Raw genomic sequence first — 20,018 nt, 5'->3', positions numbered from 1 at the left:
ACTTGCATATGTGCAATTGGAATAATGTTCGTATTCAGAATATTGTTTGAATTTGTGTTTTTTAGAATGTCTTTTGTCTATGGCAGCTTACAAAAAAAAACAGCAAAGCCTAAGGCAGTGATGATGGATAGTGAGTGCTGAGTGGAAAAGATTCTTGGGAGCTTCAGTCCTATTGTAGTCTGGAAGTGTAACTTAGATCCAGGAAGTAATGTTTGAGACGAAGGGATGTGTGCGTGTTATCAGGCTTGCGCACGCGCCCTCTCTCTCTCTCTCTCTCTTATTTTTTTTATATATATATATATATATATATATATATATATATATATATATATATATATATAATATCTCCATATGGCTGCTGTGGGGGAGGATATGATGAATGGGACTGATAAGTTGTCAACCCACAGTGCGTGCATTTGTGTACACACACACACTCTCTCTGTACATTTTACACCTACTTTCTGGGGGCATTTTTAAAAGGCCAGGCCAGGACTGGTGAAAGGGAATGGAATGGTAGATCTAAGGCATGAGATGAAAAAGTAGTATTTACAGACTACAGAATGAGACATTCATAGAGTAGGAAACTATTTATTCTATATTCTGCTCCTCCAGTGCAATACTGCTCAAGGTGGCTCACAAATAATAAACACGATAAAACAATATATAACATTAAAATTAGTAAAAATAGACTTTGCAGTCCCCCAACTTGGGAAGAGGAGAAAGGACTATGGTCAGAAAAAGATGTGGAATATTCTACATCTCTCTTTTGACAGCAGGTAAAAGAACTGGATAGATCTGAAGTATATCTAGCTTTCCATGTGCATGTGCACATGTGTGCCTCAACTGCATGATTGATGTTGCATTCTAGGTTTTCATTCAAGCTAAATCAGAGCTAGAAAGCAAAAATGCTGACTACTGCAGAGAGACTGAAGCTGCACTGAAAACATGTAAGGAAAGAACTAGAGAACTTCTTCAGAAACTGAATTCACTTAAGGAACAACAAACACCTTGTGGCATTGCTAACCTTGCACTAGAAGAAGAAAACTATAAACTTGGAAACGAACTGAAAGCCTCTCAACAAGGTATTAAGGTATGCATTTGTTGAAAGGCCTCTTTTATTCTGAACATGTGTGCTCTCTTTCAATCAAGTCAAGAACATGAATGTTAAACAATGTAAGCACATCTATTCTATTGATCCATGTTTTGTGAGGCTTTGCCTAGTGGATCTTTCCGGGATTACTTTTATGTGAAATAACAGCAAAACCTATTGGACATTTGGCCTCTGCCAATTCTTAGATGTTGATGTGTGAAGACCAGCAGTTCTGCTTTTGCCTACCTGGTAGTGTAATGTTAAACGTGTGTGATAACTAGTTTAGTTTCCCTGCCCCACTCCACCTCATTCACTACTGCTTATGTGGGTGCAGAAATGTGAATGCAGTGTCATTCTTGCATTTTCTCTTAGGAAGAGAGGACAAAGGGCACACAAATATAAACAATAGCAGGTACAATACAAAAAAACCCTTAAAAATGGATCTTGCCCTTAAGCTTATTTTAAGACAAGGCACATTAGGGAATAAAGACAGAATTCGTCAGAAAATCATGAGGCTGCTTTCCTGAGCTGTAGGTAGATTCCCCCGCACCGCCCGCCCCCCCCCCCCCGAGCAAGCAACAGGTGTCAGCCAAGATCCATCCAGGGGAAATAACTGGGTCCACTGGTACTTTATATATTGCTAAATACATACTGGTTTCTCCTAACTGGAGTCCTAGAACTTGTTCGATCAGGGCCAATTCACTTACTCGGGTTATAGACTTTTGGGCTATAACTGTAACATTTTGTGTTCCAAAGTGAGTATTTAAAAGAAGTGCAACAGGCAAATGCTGAAGGAAAGTCTGGACTGATGGCAGCTCCCTGCTAGGTAGACCCATATGAGAAGAGAGTGCTTTTTACACACAACATGTAAACTGGCATCTGATGAGGCATGCTGATCTAAATGGGTTGTTTTTAATCCATTCTCTTGCTCGATATTTTACCATTCTTTCCCACTCCAGTGGACAACGGGGGGAGGGCGCGGCACTGGTATAGCTTTCTGAGCACCTGCACCAAGCATTTGGGTCACACTTCTCTAAAGCGTCCAGAATTCTGACAGTACTTGAGTTGCCATGATTGTCCTTGAGATTCTATACCAGATACTCAAAACCAGCTGTCACTAACACTTTGTTACATTGGACTGGTGTTTCCGATTGCCGAACGTTGATGGTATTGGGTTGTCCACAGTTTAGAGCTGCTTGTCAAATATTCAAATAACTGGTGTGTTTGCTTGTTCAAAGGCTCTGAAGCTGAAAATTCAAGAGCTGGAAAATGTAGCAAATGAAGCCCTAAGGAATCTCCAGGAAAAGGAGAAAAGAATAGCCATGTTAGAAAATGAACTTAAAGTGAGAGCTTCCAAGAGTGAGATTGTCCAACTGAAAACTACATTAGAGGAGAAAGAAAACTGTCTAAGAAGTGCACTAGTGGAGAAACAAACTCTTAAGGTATGTGCGAACCTATTAGCAAAGCTGTTCTCCAATTTTGTGTTTCCCATTTCACATGAGTGACAACTCTCTTGAACCTACAGTTTGCAAATCAATATGTTGCAATGGGGGGTTGTAGCTCAGTAGCAGGCTGTATGCTTTGCACTCAGAAGTCTGCAGGTTCAGTCCCTGGTATCTCCATGTACGGCTTGGAAACACTCCTCTCTAAAGTCCTGGAGAGCTCCTGCCAGGTAGCATATACAAGATTACAAATTCAAGATTGGATTGACCGATGGCTTGATTCAGAAGGCCGCTTAATGTCGCAGACAAGACGTCTTATCCAGAGCTATTGCTCAGCTTTACAGAGTGATGTATTGCCCCCCCCAAAAGACATCCAGACCAAAGTGCAGTAGTAGTAAGTGACCAACATTTCCTGCTAAGAGGAGCATTGTGCTACAGTTCAGTCCTCCTTGCATATTCTCAACAGTACTTGAAAAAGAGAAATATTTCTAAGTATTGCCTGTAATCCTTTAAATCTGTACGCAAGAATAAATAGCACACTTTTCCTTTCTCATTGCACATATTCCTTTCTCCCTCCTCAATCTAGGCACATCTAGAAAAAGGAGCTGAATTATTTAAGGAAGAAATTGAGGACCTCAAAACTCAGCTTGCGAAAGCTGATATGGCAAGAATGAAACAGTCCAAATATTTCGATCAGGAGTAAGTCTCATTTTGCTTAGTGGCAGTTGTATATAGTCTTTATTTTCAATGTATTTCCTGGTTTACAATTCCAAGAGCAGGTTCAATAAAATGCTGTCTTGGAATATTGGAGGTTCTCAAATGCTTCCTTCTGGCAACAACCCATGGAGCATCTTGCAGCAGAGAATGGCAACACTCCTAACCTCCCTTTGTTTTGCTTGTGCTGTATACGTTTGCATCTCAAAACATGGCCGGAGGTGGGGGGAGCTATACCTTACTCCCTGGGTCCTTGAAGTCTTCTAAAAGTGCCAAATGCCTCCATTTTGAGAGAGTTTCTATTAAATATAGAGTACTCTTTAGTCTACATACTAGAGGCATCAGAAATTGGTTGGTATGGAATATGCGTTAGAAGGGCTTGGGACAAAATAAAACTTAAGACGTGTGGCAATGCCTCATCTGTTGTGGAGTCATATGCCTGGAGATGTCTCAGGCTGCCTCTGGCTTCTGCTGGCAAGTAAAGACTACCTTATTTTTGCAGAGATTTTTCATTATGGATGATATTTGGACTGTGGTTTGACAATAAATACGGTACTGCAGGCCACAGTCCTCTGCTGCTTTAAAATTTGTTGTGTTGAAAGCTTTCATAGGCCAGAGCCCACTTCGTCAGATGTATGACCTATAGGGCCATGAAACTTTGTGCCACAATAGCCTTGAAGATGTCACTCAGGATTCTTCTGTTGGTTTTTGCCACAATAAACTAACATGGCTACCCCCCACTGGAATCTGTCACAATAAATACTTCTCAGGGTGTCTGCTCTGTGTTGGAACATACCATGTATTGAATAGTTTCCGAAAGGGGGAATGTATTAATATATTTGTGTAAGTTGCTTTTGAGTACATTTTTAGATTATCTATAAGCAAAATGTAGGACAGCAACCTTGACAAGACAGTCTAAAACTGTGGTCTCTTTATTAGAATGGCAAATGCAAATGCTGTTGCAGAACACAGAGAGGAACAATTAAGAAAACTAAGAGAAGAACTCCGTAGAATGCAGCAAGAACAAGATGTAACTGGTAAGAACAAAAAAAAATGTCCAAGACTGGTTCTGTTTCAAATGTTCTGAAGGTGTAATTGCAACAAAGAACAAAATGTAGCAATCAAGCAGCCAGTTATAGACCCATGCAGTGGGAAACGGAGACTGTTATGTGCTACAAATATCAAAGCATCCTACATAAGAAATGAACTTTGCATCTTTGCGTTAAGGCTAGCATTCACAAATCCCTTTATCTGCACCCAACATGCTGATGAGCATCATAAACTCATTTCAATAATGTTCCACTTGAGACTATGGTATGTAATGCCTGTGGTTGGACTGCATAATCAACATTTGTGTGCATTAGATCTTAATTTGCAGTTTTTGTTTTTTGTTTGGCAGGTTTGTTTTGTTGTTGTTTGGAAGGTTTGTTTTGTAAACTGCCCAGAGAACTTGTATTTGGGGCAGTATAAAAATATGTTAAATAAATAAACATCCAACCCTTTTCTAGCCTTCACGGCAGCTTACAAACATTCAAATAAAACCTAGTTTCAGCAAGGCAGGCTCCCATATGTAGATCCTCCACCTAGAACAAACCAATAGACTCCCATTTTACTTGGTGGAGGGTTATGCTTGGTGTTGCCTTCCACCCTTGCCAATGTGAATGACGGTTCTGGCTGTCCCAGTAGTGGAGGAGAGAAGAACAGGTCCTTCCTAGAAGCATCCACCCTAACTCCCAACCAAATCTGGAAGCAAAATATGACGTCTATGTCAGGTCTGCTCCTGTTGCATAGTTCTTCCCACAAAAGGTTGGCTTCATAGCAGTTAAAATCACTGCAGGCAGATTTGGGATGGAGTTGCTTCTGCCGTTACCAATGTCCATGGTAGTCCTGGGCATCTTGGTCTTAGCAGCATGGCAAAGAACAAGCACACCTCAGGCCAAATCCTGAAGCAGAGAAGATAACACTTTAATGTCTGATGCTTGAAACTGTGCTAAAATCTGCAGCTGGGACAGATCTACATGCTTTGAAATGTTTTTTGATGAGATTCTTTTCCACTACAGTTCTTCAGGTTGGGGGAGTAATACTTGCAGGCAAAGCAGTGCTGGTACATGATACCCTCACTACCCACTATTCTCTGTGTTTATCCAGAGTGCCTTTTTTTATTTTTGAGCTTCTAATACACTCCTCTGCACTGTTTTCAGTAATAACAACAGACAAAGATATTTCTCGGCCATCCCTACCAATTACTTGTGGTGGTGGAAGTGGAATTGTCCAGAATACTCAAATACTTATGCTAAAATCTGAGCAAGCAAAATTGGAAAAGGAACTCTGTCAGCTAAAGAAACAATATGAACTTGTGTTGAAGTAAGTCTTAAGAACAGGTTTGAATTTTTTGTTTCCAGTTACCTTCATCCCATGTCTACTCTTTGAGCCTTGATGTTTTTACAAATGAGTCTTCTGATCTTGGATTTTCAAGAAAATTAACTTTTCATTCATGGTCAGGTCATGCAACTTGTGAACCACCAACAAGGGACTCAATGAGCCACCCTTTGTGGCTGCTTGCCTGTCTAGGACTACAAAGCAGATGGCTAGTCAGCCAATCAACAGGCCACATAGGCTGCACTTAACTTGGTCACAAGTTGCATAACCGGGCTTATTGAAACATCCTATGACCTGGCACTTATTCTCTTCACAAGAAGTCACTTCAGTCTCCTTTTTAAAAGATAGCTTTTTCCATTAACCTGGGGAAAAGTCAGTTTTTACCTCCGCAGTCTCATTTCATTTGTGTGTTTATAAAGTCATTTCATGACATCCCACTTCCAGTAGACAAAAGCCCTGGGCAGCTTGAATGGAGGCATGCTGGGGCATATGAAGCTACCTTATCTCGCTTTCTCGCTGACATGAAACTCCCAGACCAAACCATAAAAGATAGAAAATGCCAGCCTGTGAAGACAATACTGAGCTAGATCTGACTCGGTATATGGTAGCTTCCTATGTTCCTATACAGTTTTCACAGTTGGGTTCCAAGCCTCTCCCAGCACACAAACAAAAAAGAAAACCCTGGGCTAATTAAGCTCCCCCCAAATGCAGGAAAACAATCACTTTGAGAAAGTATGGGTTAGGGTCAGTGTAAGCATGAGAGATGGCATAAGTGTTGGGGCTGGGGTTGTGGTTCAAACAAATTCTGGCAGTTTTCTTGGATACTTCTACACAAGTCCCAACTTTGATACAGGATGCATTCTTGCAAACTGCAAGCCATTTTACTAGCACTACATAAGACCATTGGTCCATATTGGTCAATGTTGTCCACTGGCTAGTAGTGGGATCCCAGGGTCTCAGACAAGGGTCTTTCTTGGCTCTACCTGGAAATATCAGGAATTGAACTTGGGACCTTTTGCATGAAAGGCATGTCCTCCATCATGGAGGTACAACCTCCCCAACATTTCCCCCCCCCCCTTAAAGCTAGTGATGGTGCTGAAATACCGAACAAGGAATGTATTGATCAAAAATGGATTTACCTCTGATTAGAGAATGAAACAGTACATGCAAGGCTCAAAAGGTCAGGCCTATCTCATTGGGATGTGCACGAATATCTTCGGCGCTGGCGGGGGTAGTACTTTAAGGGTGGGGGAGGGTGTACTCACCCCTCCCGCCACATTTCCCCCATCTGGCGCTCTTATTTTTCAGCCCCTCGGGGCGGCAGCATTCCTCCCTGCCGCCCCGTTTCCCCTATTGGCCGGAAGTGGCCAGAATTGGCGAGCGCGCATGCACCTGATGTGTGCACGCGCGCTCACTACTTCTGGCCACTTCCGGCCGACGGGGAAACGGGGCGGCAGGGAGTAACGCTGCCACCCCGAGGGGCTGAAAAATAAGAGCGCCAGTGGGGGAAATGCGGCGGGAGGGGTGAGTACACCCTCCCCTGCCCTTAAAGTACTACCGGCACCAGAAACCCTCCCACAGCGCCAAAACGTTTCAGAGGCCTTTACAATGGCCTCCGAAACATTTTGGGCACATGCCTACTACTCCTAAGACCAGTCCTCCCTACTACCTAGTCACACATTTTTCCACAGTAGGAAGTAGTAGTACAAATCATAGGCCAAGAACACATGCCTTAAAGCAGATACAACTCATCTTGGCCATAGCAGCACAAATTCCTTCACAGAGCTATGAGCAAAAATTTCTGTGCAAACATGAAAATACTTGGAATAGCAACCAAATATCTTTCCCTAGCTAAACAAGAAGTCATACCTTGTTTGCAAGACACGAACTTCTAGGGCAGGCATCCCCAAACTGCGGCCCTCCAGATGTTGCTGAACTACAACTTCCAGCATACCCAGCCACAAAAAATTGCGTCTAGGCATGCTGGGAGTTGTAGTTCAGCAACATCTGGAGGGCCGCAGTTTGAGGATGCCTGTTCTAGGGTGTGATCTCTAAGCATTCTGTGTTCAATCGTACATTTTTAACATGTCTCATTCATTTTCTTAAGAAATGAGCACATCTTGAAAGAGGAAGTTAAGAAGTGGAAGGAACGAGCTTTGAAGAGGAGAGAGCAATCCTCTACTGATGACCAAAGACTAAAATCTCCAAGAAAGACTGCACCTCCCACCCTCGCAGTGGCACCATCCTCCCCCTCAAAAGGATGCTATTTACAACCAGCCTTACCATTGGAAACTCCTCCTCCTTTGGCACTGAATTATCCAACAAATTTCTTTGATAACTCACATTTAGGAACCTTTCCAGGTAGGTAATGGAGGTATGGTTTTAGGGCCCACTTCTTAAAGAAGGGCTTAGAACCCAACGTTGGTTCCCCAGAAGTTATTGGACTTCAACTCCCATAATCCCCAACCAAAGGCCGCTTGGGCTAGGGTTTATGGGAGTTGAAGTCCAATAACTTCTGGGGATCCAACGTTGAGAATCCCTGGTTTAGAGTAATAAATTAGATTACTGCCTTCTAACTATAAAACACACAAGAGTCGCATAAAGTACCACATACATGATTGGCCTGCTAAAGAAATTAGGTCAGGTGGTGGTTTGCCCACCACCCCCAAGTCATCTAGTGGGTTTGGCATATGCCAGCCTACACCCCCCCCTCCTGTCCATCCCACTCTACCTCTTTCTGAAGGCAGAGAGTGGCAGACAGTGTCTTTGCATCACTTCCTGCTGCTCTATTCCTTGTCCTCAGCCTCTTGAAAAGTGGAGCAAGACAAGGAGTCGCATCAGCTGCCACTGCCACCAGATAAAGCAAAGTTGGAGGAGAGATTGAGTCGGTTGGGGGATAGGTGTGCGCCAAGAAGAGACGGAGGCAGAGCAGCTTGCCATGCTGCCTCCGGTACTGGTGCGAGGAGCAGCAGGCCTGGCTATAAAGTTGACTGTGTGAAATCTTCTGAGCTGTCGTTCCCTCCCCCGCCTCCAAAAAAAAACGCCCTCTGCTATAGGTTACTTGAATGTTTCAGTTCCTAAGGTGCTATTAGACTTCCCGAATCTAGATCTAAAGACTAACTTTGAATGCTTCAGAGCAACAAGGTGGCAGCACCAGCGAAACTTCCCTGCTTATTGCTCAGTAGGTCTTTTGGCTCGAAAATCTCTCATACCTTCTTCAGGAGGATGTCCAATTCTAATTGAACAAGAAGGAAGAATAACAGTGCAAGAACAGCCTTTTGAATACCAGGTTCTAGAACTCCAAGGAGACCTGACATGCGTGCTTCCCTAGAAGTACTAATAGCACCTGTGGCTGATGTGCATGTCTAGGACTGTGTTCTTAGAATTCTACAATATGCTTCAGAGTAAATGGTCCATTCATGGATATTGGTAGATCAAGGCTCTTTGCACTGTCTGAATCGGATTTGATTTTTCTTGTTGGGATAGGTTGGCTTTTTCTTAACACCTTGCAGGAAATGCCATCCTTGGCAATAAACTGAGGGAGTAAATTCTGTCATCCCCATGGGATCACACAGCTTCCCCTCTGCATTGTATTTAACTCTTTGCAGCCATCTTGATTTGATGTGGAACCATGGCACAGAGCTGGTTACAAATTGTATTTGTCCCCTTTTAATCTCAAGGCATATAGAAGCTTTAAATTTTATATTTGGAAGTTAGGATATAGTAGGGTTGTCACAACCAAAAAAACTCAAATCCAGGAAACCAACACTGTGAAACACTTCCTGCCTGTCACTTAGACACTTCCTGTAACATAATTTCAGTACATTCCATCTTTCATTGTCTAAGAGCTTTGGCTGTGTAGATCCCTTAACAATCTCTCCCTTTGGTACAAGTCTTTATCTTGTGTACAAATGAAGCTTGCTTGCAGCTGTATGCAAGTCATGGTTTAATTGCAAAACATCAGACACCCAGTACACTGACAGCTGCGGCAACAAATTGCAGTGATACAGCTGAACTCACTGTCTTCTACTCACTCGCTTACCTGGAAGCAAGCACCATTGAATTCAATGGGATCAGCTCGATTCAGGGGCAACTGCCCCCATTTGCCCATGCAAGTAGACTGTGCACCTCTGTCCTCAAGTGCCATACTTTCTCTGTTTTTGGATGAGGATATCTCCTGTGAGTTATCCTTCCCGTGTGCTCCAGAGGCAGGGTTTATGTAAATTAGCTGTAAGAGGCTGGGAAGGATGATCCTACCGAGTTCTTTCTAGTCCAGCTTCTAGCTCCAGAGACAACCCTTCCTTTACAATTCGGGCCTTTTCTCTATAGTTATTGCTTGCCCTTTTTTTCTCCGACCTTTCTTTCTCTGTGTATTTACATTTGTTTTTCTTATGTCGTTGGTTTCTAAAAAAAAAAAAAGCCTTTGCCCTCTATCCCTTCCCTTCTTTGCAATCTCTATCCCGCCATTTCTCTTTGCGGAATGCAATCCTCTGGGAAGCGGACCAGGCATGTCCTTGTTCCTAAAAGAAAAACAGCATTTTGCAACATGCCTCGCAAGCCGCCTGGGGAAATGCTGAACAGCACACCAAGCTTCACTGGGCCTTCATCTCTGCCTCTCTCCCAGGCCACCAAAACCTACATCAGGAACTCCCGACAGAGGGCCCCTCAGGTCTGCCACCCAGCACAGAGTGAGGAGACCACACTTCAACAGGCCCCAGATGCCGACCTGTAACCACGGTCCAAAAAACAGCCTTGTGGCATCTTACTAGGCATTTCTGGCCCAACCTACCATCTCAGAGTTCCAAATGCCATGTTTTCTTCCCAGGCAGTTCACAGGGCTCAGCAGGTCCAGCCACCCCCACAGATATTGGCTGCGCCACCTGGAGTAACAGGACCATCAGGACGAGCGCACACCAGGATATCTCAAAGAGTAGTCCCAGGCAGCTGCCGCCAGAGGGCCCTGGCCACAACACCACTATCATTATTACCAACTCTGGTCCTGACACCAGTCTGGTGAGGCCTCCACATCCCCCACACTCCCCCTTCACAGGAGCCCCCACCACCTTCTCTTCTTCCTCCCTCCCATCCTCTTCCTTGATGGACAAGTTTCTTCCTGCTTGGTGGGACTAGTTTCAATCTGTGCTGTCCCAATCCCTTAGCCAGAACAAAAAATCCAGAAGAGAGAAGCACAAAAACAAAAGGAAATCTGCTGCTGCTGCTTTTTCTTCCTCTGCATCACCAAGTCCTCCACCTAAAAAGCAGAAGAATAAGCATAAACCTGCAAACAAGTCCTCCAAGTCTCATTCTGCTGCCAAAAATAGCAAAGAACAACCCTATTCATCAGAACATAGGAAGCTGCCATATACTGAGTCAGACCATAGGTCCATCTTGCTTAGTATTGCCTACACAGACTGGCAGCAGCTTCTCCAAGGCTGCAGGCAGGAACCTCTCTCAGCCCTATCTTGGAGATGCCAGGAAAGGTCCCAGAGCGGCTCTATCCCCTAAGGGGAATATCTTACAGCGCGCACACTTCTAGTCTCCCTTTGTATGCAACCAGGGCTGATCCTGCTTAGCTTAAGGGGACAAGTCATGCTTGCTACCACAAGACCAGCTCTCTTCATGGCTAATCCCTCACTTGACTCTTAGATTTTTCAGCTCATTCTGCAGTTGTAGCCCAGCATAGTTTATGGCTTAAATGCTAGCAAGTGGACACGGCATCCTGTTCCAACTTAGCTGCAGTGCCAGATGATGCGGCCAAACCTCTTGATGATGACTGACTTCAGGCAATACTGGTTGGAACTAAAGACATGCGGAAGGCCTTATCCTCAGCTCCTTGTAGAGATGAGCACAGACAAAATAGGAAATCTTTTCAGTCCTTTCATCCATTTTAGAACTACATTTAGACCCAGGGGTAGTGACCAGCACCCACAGTTGCTCTCCTGGTGCCACAAACAAGCCCAATACTCAATCCCACTCAGATTTCTCCAGCCGGCCCATAACGGCCCTGTCCAGTAGAGGGTTGTCTCACTGGTGCCATCACCATGACATCCCTGAGGGCTCAGCCAACATTAGAAGACTTGTTATTCCTTCAAGACTGACTTTAATGGTTTTGTTTTAATTGCAAACCGCCCTGAGGCATTTTGGAAGGGCAGTATAAAAATCGAATGAATAAATAAATAAACAATAAATTAATAAATAAGACGGCTTTGACAAAGAACTGAAGGCCAACACTCTTGAACATCAAGTGGCATCTCTATGGGGTCTCATCTCGGGTATTAAAAAAACTCCTTACCCACCATTCACATCTTAAACACTTCAGGGGAGCCACTCTACTATCACCAACTACAATGCACTGCTTTCCCACTTGGAATCTTCACACTATCTTATGTTCCTTCACGTTGCTCCATTTGAGCCTATCCACTCCATTTCACTTCAGCTACTTTCCTTCGAAACTGCTTTTCTCAAAGCCATAACCTCTATGAGACACATTTCTGAACTTAAAGCCCTGTTGGAGAATAAAAAAACTCTGTATTTTCTCATGGGACTCAGTCCGCCTCATTCCTGACCCCTCATTTTGGCTAAGGTTTGCATCTGTAGCAAATTAAAGCCTTTGTCTCAGAGCAAGCACACGTGAGGGAAAGAAATGCTGAATCATCTCTGCTGAGCTGCCTGGCTAGGCTTCTAAAACTATTCTGTATTATCGGTAGGTTCAAAATGCTGTCACCACCACCACCCCTTATCAATGGAATGTGAAACTCACTGGGCTTGGGGTGGAATCCCAGGGGAAACTCTGGGATTTATTTTGTTTTTTAATTTATTTTTTTTGCTATTGGAGAAGTACAAAAATCTTCCACGTGCAAGCCTACATGGTGAGAAAACTGATAGCTGCTGGATGTGTTTGCACCAGAGACATCCTCCTGTGTTCCCGCCCCCGTTTTTTCCCTGAGTTAAAAACCAACTTGGAGAAGCTTGTAAAAAAGATTGCTTCCATCTGAGGTTTTCTTGCATTTAGATGCAGTTAAGAATACTTAGTAGGTTACAAAAATAGGTTGTCTTAGGCACACTTAAATGCTTATAGAGTCTTTTGCAATGCCCTAGATAGGGTGAGTGTAGGCTTGTGTTCTTTATTTTAATTACGTTACAGGTAAACAATAATGGCGTGGGGGGAAGTGACTTGACTAGCAAGCCAGAGGTTGCTGGTTCAAATCCCCACTGGTATGTTTCCCAGACTATGGGAAACATCTATATTGGGCAGCAGTGATATAGGAAGATGCTGAAAGGCATCTCATACTGTGTGGGAGATGGCAATGGTAAATCCCTCCTGTATTCTGCCAAGGACAACCACAAGGCTCTGTGGTCACCAGGAGCTGACACCGACTCGATGGCACACTTTACCTATATCAGGAGGTAAAAGAGAGGAGAGCTGGTCTTGTGCTAGCAAACATGACTTGTCCCCTTAGCTAAGCAGGCTCCACCCTGGTTGCATATGAATGGGAGACTAGACGTGTGAGCACTGTAAAATTTTCCCCTTAGGGGATGGAGTTGCTCTGGGAAGAGCAGAAAGTTCCAAGTTCCCTCTCTGGCTTCTTCAAGATAGGGCTGAGAGAGATTCCTGCCTGCAACCTTGGAGAAGTCACTGCCAGTCTGAAGACAGTACTGAGCTCGATAGACCAATGGTCTGACTCAGTATATGGCAGCTTCCTATGTTCCTATCAGGAATATGCAAAATACACACACGAAAGAAATATAACATCTGTAATGCAAAGCCTGACTAAACAGACTTTCCCCTAGATTAAACTTCCTGAAGCCGTAAGCCCTGGTTCCTTGCACTGAACTCACCAAACACCTGATGAGAGTTCAAGCTTCCTGCCCTAATTTTCAAGGATCTGCAGAGTTATTCTCCTGCAGCCAACCTCCATGGCAACATGTCCTCCTCAGCACCTCCAGCCTAGCTTCTCTACAAAAAACTCTTTCTCCTTGCAACTGCTCTCTAGGTCCCACCCACCTGGTGTGCTGATTGGCCGGCCCCTGGAGTTCACCAGCCTGTCAAACAAGATGGGGCTCAGTTCCTGTTAACCCTTTAGGGGAAGCGGAGGCTGATCACTACACCATCAGTCGCAGGATGTTTTCCTTCTGCCCATGTCCTGTCAAACCTGATGAAAAAGCATGGCACAAATTACACATCTGTAGATGCCTCAAGGTTTATATTCAATGTACTGTGCCTCACCGTCTGTCAGAGTTGGTGTTTGTGTCCTTTCTGCCTACTTCTATGGGACAAAATGTTTCTGCTCTGACCATCAGCAGATGAATTAAGGCATAGCTTATGAGATACACAATCTTCAACCTCCTACTCATATTATGGCTCATTCCACTAGATCCACATCATCTGCCATGCTTTCCAACAAAGCTCCTCTCTGAATTCTACAGAGCATCCACTTGGAAATGCCCCTCTGAGTTCACCAGACCCTACAAACTAGACGCCTAATTGTCGACACAGGCAGTATTTGAAGGAGGGCAGGATGCCTCCTTGTCTTAAGGAGGCAATCATTAGACTGCTTCAAACTGGCTTTTGGGCGGGCTATGGGGTGGAGACTGCCTTAGTTGATCTGATGGATGATCTCCAATTGGGAATTGACAGAAGGAATGTGACACTGTTGATCCTTTTGGATCTCTTGGTGGCTTTTGATACTATTGATCATAGTATCCTTCTGGAACGTCTGAGTGGAAGGCACTGCTTTGCAGTGGTTCCGCTCCTACTTCACAGGCAGATTCCAGATGGTGTCTCTAGGAGACGATCATTCTTCAAAATCTGAGCTTTCCTATGGTGTCCCTCAGGGTTCCATATTGTCTCCGATGTTTAACACCTACATGAAACCGCCGGGAGAGATTATCAGGAGATTTGGTGCAGGGTGTTATCAATATGCTGATGACACCCAAATCTATTTCTCCATGTCAGCAACATCAGGAGAATGCATAATCTCTCTAATTTCCTGCCTGAAGGCAGTAATGGGCTGGATAAGGGATAACAAAATGAGGCTGAATCCAGATAAGACGGAGGTACTTATTGCGCGGGGTAGGAACTTGGGAGATGATTTTGATCTGCTGGTTCTGGATAGGGTCACAGTCCCCCAGAAGGAACAGGTATGCAGTCTGGGGGTGTTTCTGGCTCTGAACTTCTCCCTGGTGTCCCAGGTTGAGGCAGTGGCCAGAAGTGCTTTTTATGAGCTTTGGCTGATATGCCAGCTATGTCCTTTCTTGTGATGAACGACCTCAAAACGGTGGTACATATGCTGGTAAGCTCTGGGCTGGATTACTGTAATGCAGTCTATGTGGGGCTGCCTTTGTACGTAGTCCATAAACTGCAGTTGGTCCAGAATGCAGCAGCCAGGTTGGTCTCTGAGTCATCTTGTAGAGACCATATTACTCCTGTGTTGAAAGAACTACACTGGCTGCCGATACGTTTCCGGGCAAAATACAAGATGCTGGTTATTACCTAGCCCTAAGCACCTTAGGTCCTGGCTATTTAAGAGAACGTCTTCTTCACCATCAGCCTCATAGCCTGTTAAGATCATCTGGAAAGGTTCATCTGCAGTTGCTGCCAACCCGTCTGGCGGCCACTTGGGAACGGTCCTTCTCCATTGCTGCCCTTGGGCTTTGGAATACGCTTCCTGTTGAAATAAGAACCTTCCCATCTCCGACAACTTTTTAAAAGGCATTAAAGACACACTTATTCATCCAGGCTTTTAATTAGATTTATTATAGTCTTAATTGTAATGTTGTGTTTTAACTGATTTAAATGTTAGTGATTTTAATTGTTTGACTTATTGTTTAAATAGTTTTAATTGTAAACCGCCCAGCTATGCAGGTTCCAGGCAGTATAGAAATGTGTTATAGATAGATAGATAGATAAAATTTGGCAAGCAAGCACTTACCCCTGAGCACATGGGAATGATAACCCACAATGCTCCTTTATGAACAAACCCTTATGTTCTGATTGTATCTAATGTTACAGGCATTTTTCAAGCCAGTACTTTTAATACATGCCCACTGTTCTTATCTCCAACAGACACAAGGACTGCACAACCAACCTCTTCAGAACAAGGTCTTAAGCACTGGATTGAAACCACTGGGACGGCAGATAAAGATGTGTCTCAGTGCAAGCCACAATAATCTTGCTCTTTTATTTTATTCAAGTGTTCTTTTTGTATCTTTTGTAAAACTTCTAAATAAAGGCTAAATATCCCAAAGCCTAGATTGTTCACCTGAAGTCATCTTTCTAAAGTGGTGCCTTAAAATGAAAACTCTATTTTAGTGTGTGTTCCTCCTTTCAGTTTGCTGCCTCTGTCTTTCTTTTGTCCTCACAAAGAAATGATAAATGTGTAGAGAAGTCTCCTGAATATAGTGGGCACAATGTTTTTCCCATGACATTCTATGGATGTGAAAGCTGGACTTTGAAGAAGCAAGATAGAAAAAGTATTGAAGCTTTTGAACTTTGGTGCTGGAGAAGACTTTTGAGGATACCATGGACAGCCAGGAAAAAACAAACAAATGGATCACAGAACAAATCAATTCAGAATTTTCACTCGAGGCACAAAAGACCAGGCACAAACTATCATACTCCGGACACATTATGCAAAGACCCAGCTCCCTTGAGAAGTCCATAGTGCTGGGAAAAGTTGAAGGAAAGAGAAGAGGACGACCAGCAGCAAGGTGGACGGACTTGATTATGACAGCAATGAATGCACCACTGAGGGACATTAAAAGCCAAGCTGAAGACAGATAATCCTGGAGAGAATCTATCTATGTGTCCCACAGAAAGTCAGCCACAGTTGAGTGTCCCAGACCTGAGTCGCAGTGGGAAGTCGGCAGGACCTTCCAGGTCCTGGAAGTGCACAGTGTGCACTGAAGCACGGTTGAGAAAGACTGAGGAGATGAGGAGTGGTGCAGCCGCATATAGCAGCTGGGGGTGGGGTTCCCGCCCAAAGCAAGGAATTGAGCTTATTAGGTTCCAATGAGATCTCTGTGCAGGCGCATAGCCCATTGGTGTAAAAAACAGAGACCACGTCAAAGAAGCAACAAGATACTAGATATTTTATTTAGTATACTCAAAATCTAAGTCTCTGGGTAGTTTACAATAAAACAGCACCAATTAAAACAAAATTAAAATGTTAAAACTTTTAACACAATTTAAAATTTAACACAATATTTAAACTTCAAGCCTCCTGGAGCAGCCCAGGTGCTGCTTTGTGGAAACCTAACCTCATCTTTTTGTATTCAAATATCAGTTTTAACATTCACAGACTTTTCTGGTAATGTTAATCTTAATCTATGGAATTCTCTGCTATGGGATGTGGTGATGGCCACTCACTTGGATGGCTTTAAAAGGGCATAGACAAATTCACAGGAAATCGGTCTATCAATGGCTACTAGTTGGTGGATATAGGCCATCTCCAGCCTCAGAGGCATGATTCAGCTAAATACCAGTTGCAGGGGAGCAACAGCAAGAGAGAGGGCATGCCCTTCCCACTTGTCTGTGGGATTCGCAGGAGGTATCCGGTTGGCCACTGTGTGAAATGGGGTGCTGGACCAGATAGGCCTTGTGCCTGATTCAGCTGGGCTGTTCTTTGTCAACATTTTATTGATTGATTAAGTGCCATCAAGTTGGTGTTGACTCTTAGCAACCACATAGATTTAAGGTCCCTCAGTGGTGCATTCATTGCTGTCATGATCAAGTCCGTCCACCTTGCTACTGGTCATCCTCTTCTCTTTCCTTCAACTTCTCCCAGCATTATGGACTTCTCAAGGGAGCTGGGTCTTTGTGTAATGTGTCCGGAGTATGATAGTTTGTGCCTGGTCAGTTGTGCCTTGAGTGAAAATTCTGAATTGATTTATTCTGTGATCCATTTGTCTGTTTTTTCCTGGCTGTCCATGGTATCCTCAAAAGTCTTCTCCAGCACCAAAGTTCAAAAGCATCAATCAATACTTTTTTATTTTGCTTCTTCAAAGTCCAGCTTTTGCATCCGTAGTGTCATAGGAGAAACCATTGTCCGAGCAATTTTAATATTTATAGGTATAGACATATCATGGCATCTAAATATCCTTTCCAAGGCCTTCATTGCAACCCTACCAAGTGCTAGTCTGCGGCGTATTTCTTGACTGTTGGATCCTTTACTGTTGATGGTCGATCCTAAAAGGCAGAAGCTATCCTCCACTTCAATGTCTTCATTATCAATTCTGAGGCTGATTGCTGTACCCATTGTCATTAGTTTAGTCTTCTTTACATTTAGTTGTAGTCCCATTTTTTCACTGTGCTCCTTGACTTTCATTACTAGAGCTTGCAGATCATCCACATTCTCATCTATCAGAGTGGTGTCATCAGTGTAGTGCAGGTTATTGATATATCTTTCTCCAACTTTAAAATCACACTCATCTCCTTCCAATCAAGCTTCCCTCAGTATATGTTTAGCATATAAGTTGAATCAATAAGAAAGTATACAGCCTTGTCTTGCTCTTTTGGCTATCTGGAACCAACCTGTTTCACCATGTTCCATCTGGACTGTGGCTTCCTGTCCTGTGTATAGGTTTCTCATGAAAACGACGAGATGTTCTGGGACACCCATTTTCCAACTTGATATGGTCAACACAATCAAAGGCTTTTCTGTAGTCAATGAAGCACATATTGACCCCTTTTTGGTATTCTTTGGCTTTCTCAATTATTCAGCATACATCAGCAACGTCTCTTGTTCCTCAGTCTTTTCTGAAACCAGCTTGAACGTCCGGCATTTCCCTTTCCATGTAGGGCTCTAATTTGCATTGGATGATCCTGAGCATTATTTTGCTAGCTTGTGAAATTAAGGATATTGTGTTATGTTATTGTTTGCACAATCTGTTAAGTCTCTCCTTTCTTTGGTATGGGTAGACTGACCTACATACATCCTCTAATTAATGCCTGCCATTAATTAAGGAGCAGATTTCTATTTAACTGCACAGTGCACAGCATTCACAGTACATGCACTGCATTATCTTATAAATGAAGCGTGTCCCCACCTGCACAGAATGTCTTGATGTGCATATGTGTGCTTTGACAGCTCATGTTCAATGTGCATAACAAATATAGCTTGACCAGACCATTGTTCTAGATTGTGTCTTCCAGTTCTGTCAACTGCCTAAGAAGAATAAAAATTTGGCTTCTTGACAATCTTAATCCTAGCATATTGGTAAATCTATTCTTGTTAGCAACAGATACGTGTATCTTGGATAACCTGCACACATTAGCCCTATTCAGTCTGTCTTATATGAGTGTGTAGATGTCTGTACACTCATACATGTGTTTGTGTGAATGACTGTACTTGTATTCATTTTACAAGTGAACCTAGGTATAGGCCCTTCAAATGCATGGTGCAGATAAGTGTATTGCTGTACTTTTGTTCAACATAACATGTGAATAACTGTATCTATGCACAGATCTGTACCTGTGTACACCATAAACTTGTATGAGTGTTCAACATAATGTTGGAATATTCCTATTCAGATGTTATGCTAAAAGACACTATACTCACAGTGTCTAAAGCAAGGTCAGAAGTCGTGGCCCCATCACTCACCCCTGCAGTGTGGTGTTCATAATTACAGTGGCATTTTGTCTGAAAGGGTAAACACTGTATCTGTGAAATGGCAGACACTCCCAATTATGGAAGTGCCCCGCCCACCCATCTTAGATGCGACATTGGTATCTCCAGATGAGCGGTGCGCTGTAGGGGTGAGTGATGGGGCCAGGGCAGGCTTCCAGCCCCACTTTAGACGCAGTCTTTTAGTATAACATCTGAATAGGGCTTGTGTTGTACAAGTACTCTGTGTGTGTGTGTGTGTGTGTGTGTGTGTGTGTGTGTGTGTGTGTGTGTATCTATCTATCTACACACACACCCCACTTTGGGTATTCTTGTTTAAAAGATATATAAATATTCATCCTTGTAAGTGTACAGATGTCTGTACTTGCACACATGTTTTGTGTAAAACTGAATGTATCTGCATTCAGTTTAAAAGAGAACCTGAGTACAGTCCCTCCCTGAAGAGCAGGATACAGATAAGAAGCGTACTGTTGTACCTGTGTTCAAAATAATGTGTGGATAGCTGTGCCTGTGTAAACTGCACACAGATTGTGCAAGTGTTGAACATAACATATGAACAATTAATTAAAAACTGTCCAAATGGATACTAGGTTACCTTTTTCACTTGTAGCTGTCTTGATGCCAGAAACACTGTTGCAACATTGTTCCTCCTTGTTGCAATAAACCTATAACTGTAAATCTCACTAGATGGCAGCAGATACACTTCTACATCTGTAAATGGAGTCTTGACTTGGAAGTAAATTTTGCCAGTTCACTCAACTACAAATC

At 43.3% G+C, this 20,018-nt stretch overlaps 1 protein-coding gene across 4 annotated transcripts in view; it reads left to right on the top strand.

The window, feature by feature from the left end:
- The window catches only part of CENPE (centromere protein E), an 81,979-nt gene extending 66,102 nt beyond the window's left edge, over positions 1-15,877 (top strand). For all 4 annotated transcript variants that reach the window (XM_053257478.1, XM_053257477.1, XM_053257476.1 and 1 more), the window contains 7 exons: positions 869-1,090; positions 2,329-2,532; positions 3,119-3,231; positions 4,186-4,283; positions 5,448-5,610; positions 7,733-7,986; positions 15,692-15,877. In XM_053257478.1, coding sequence (XP_053113453.1) covers positions 869-1,090; positions 2,329-2,532; positions 3,119-3,231; positions 4,186-4,283; positions 5,448-5,610; positions 7,733-7,986; positions 15,692-15,795 — 1,158 coding nt within the window. In that variant the 3' untranslated portion in view covers positions 15,796-15,877. The remainder of the gene's footprint in view (positions 1-868; positions 1,091-2,328; positions 2,533-3,118; positions 3,232-4,185; positions 4,284-5,447; positions 5,611-7,732; positions 7,987-15,691) is intronic.
- The last annotated feature ends 4,141 nt before the right edge of the window (positions 15,878-20,018 follow it).

This window comes from Hemicordylus capensis, chromosome 5 (genome assembly GCF_027244095.1).
Source record: "Hemicordylus capensis ecotype Gifberg chromosome 5, rHemCap1.1.pri, whole genome shotgun sequence".
Lineage (NCBI taxonomy): Eukaryota > Metazoa > Chordata > Lepidosauria > Squamata > Cordylidae > Hemicordylus > Hemicordylus capensis.
Note: the sequence above shows the minus strand (reverse complement) of the source record. Positions and strands in the feature narration are given on the sequence as shown.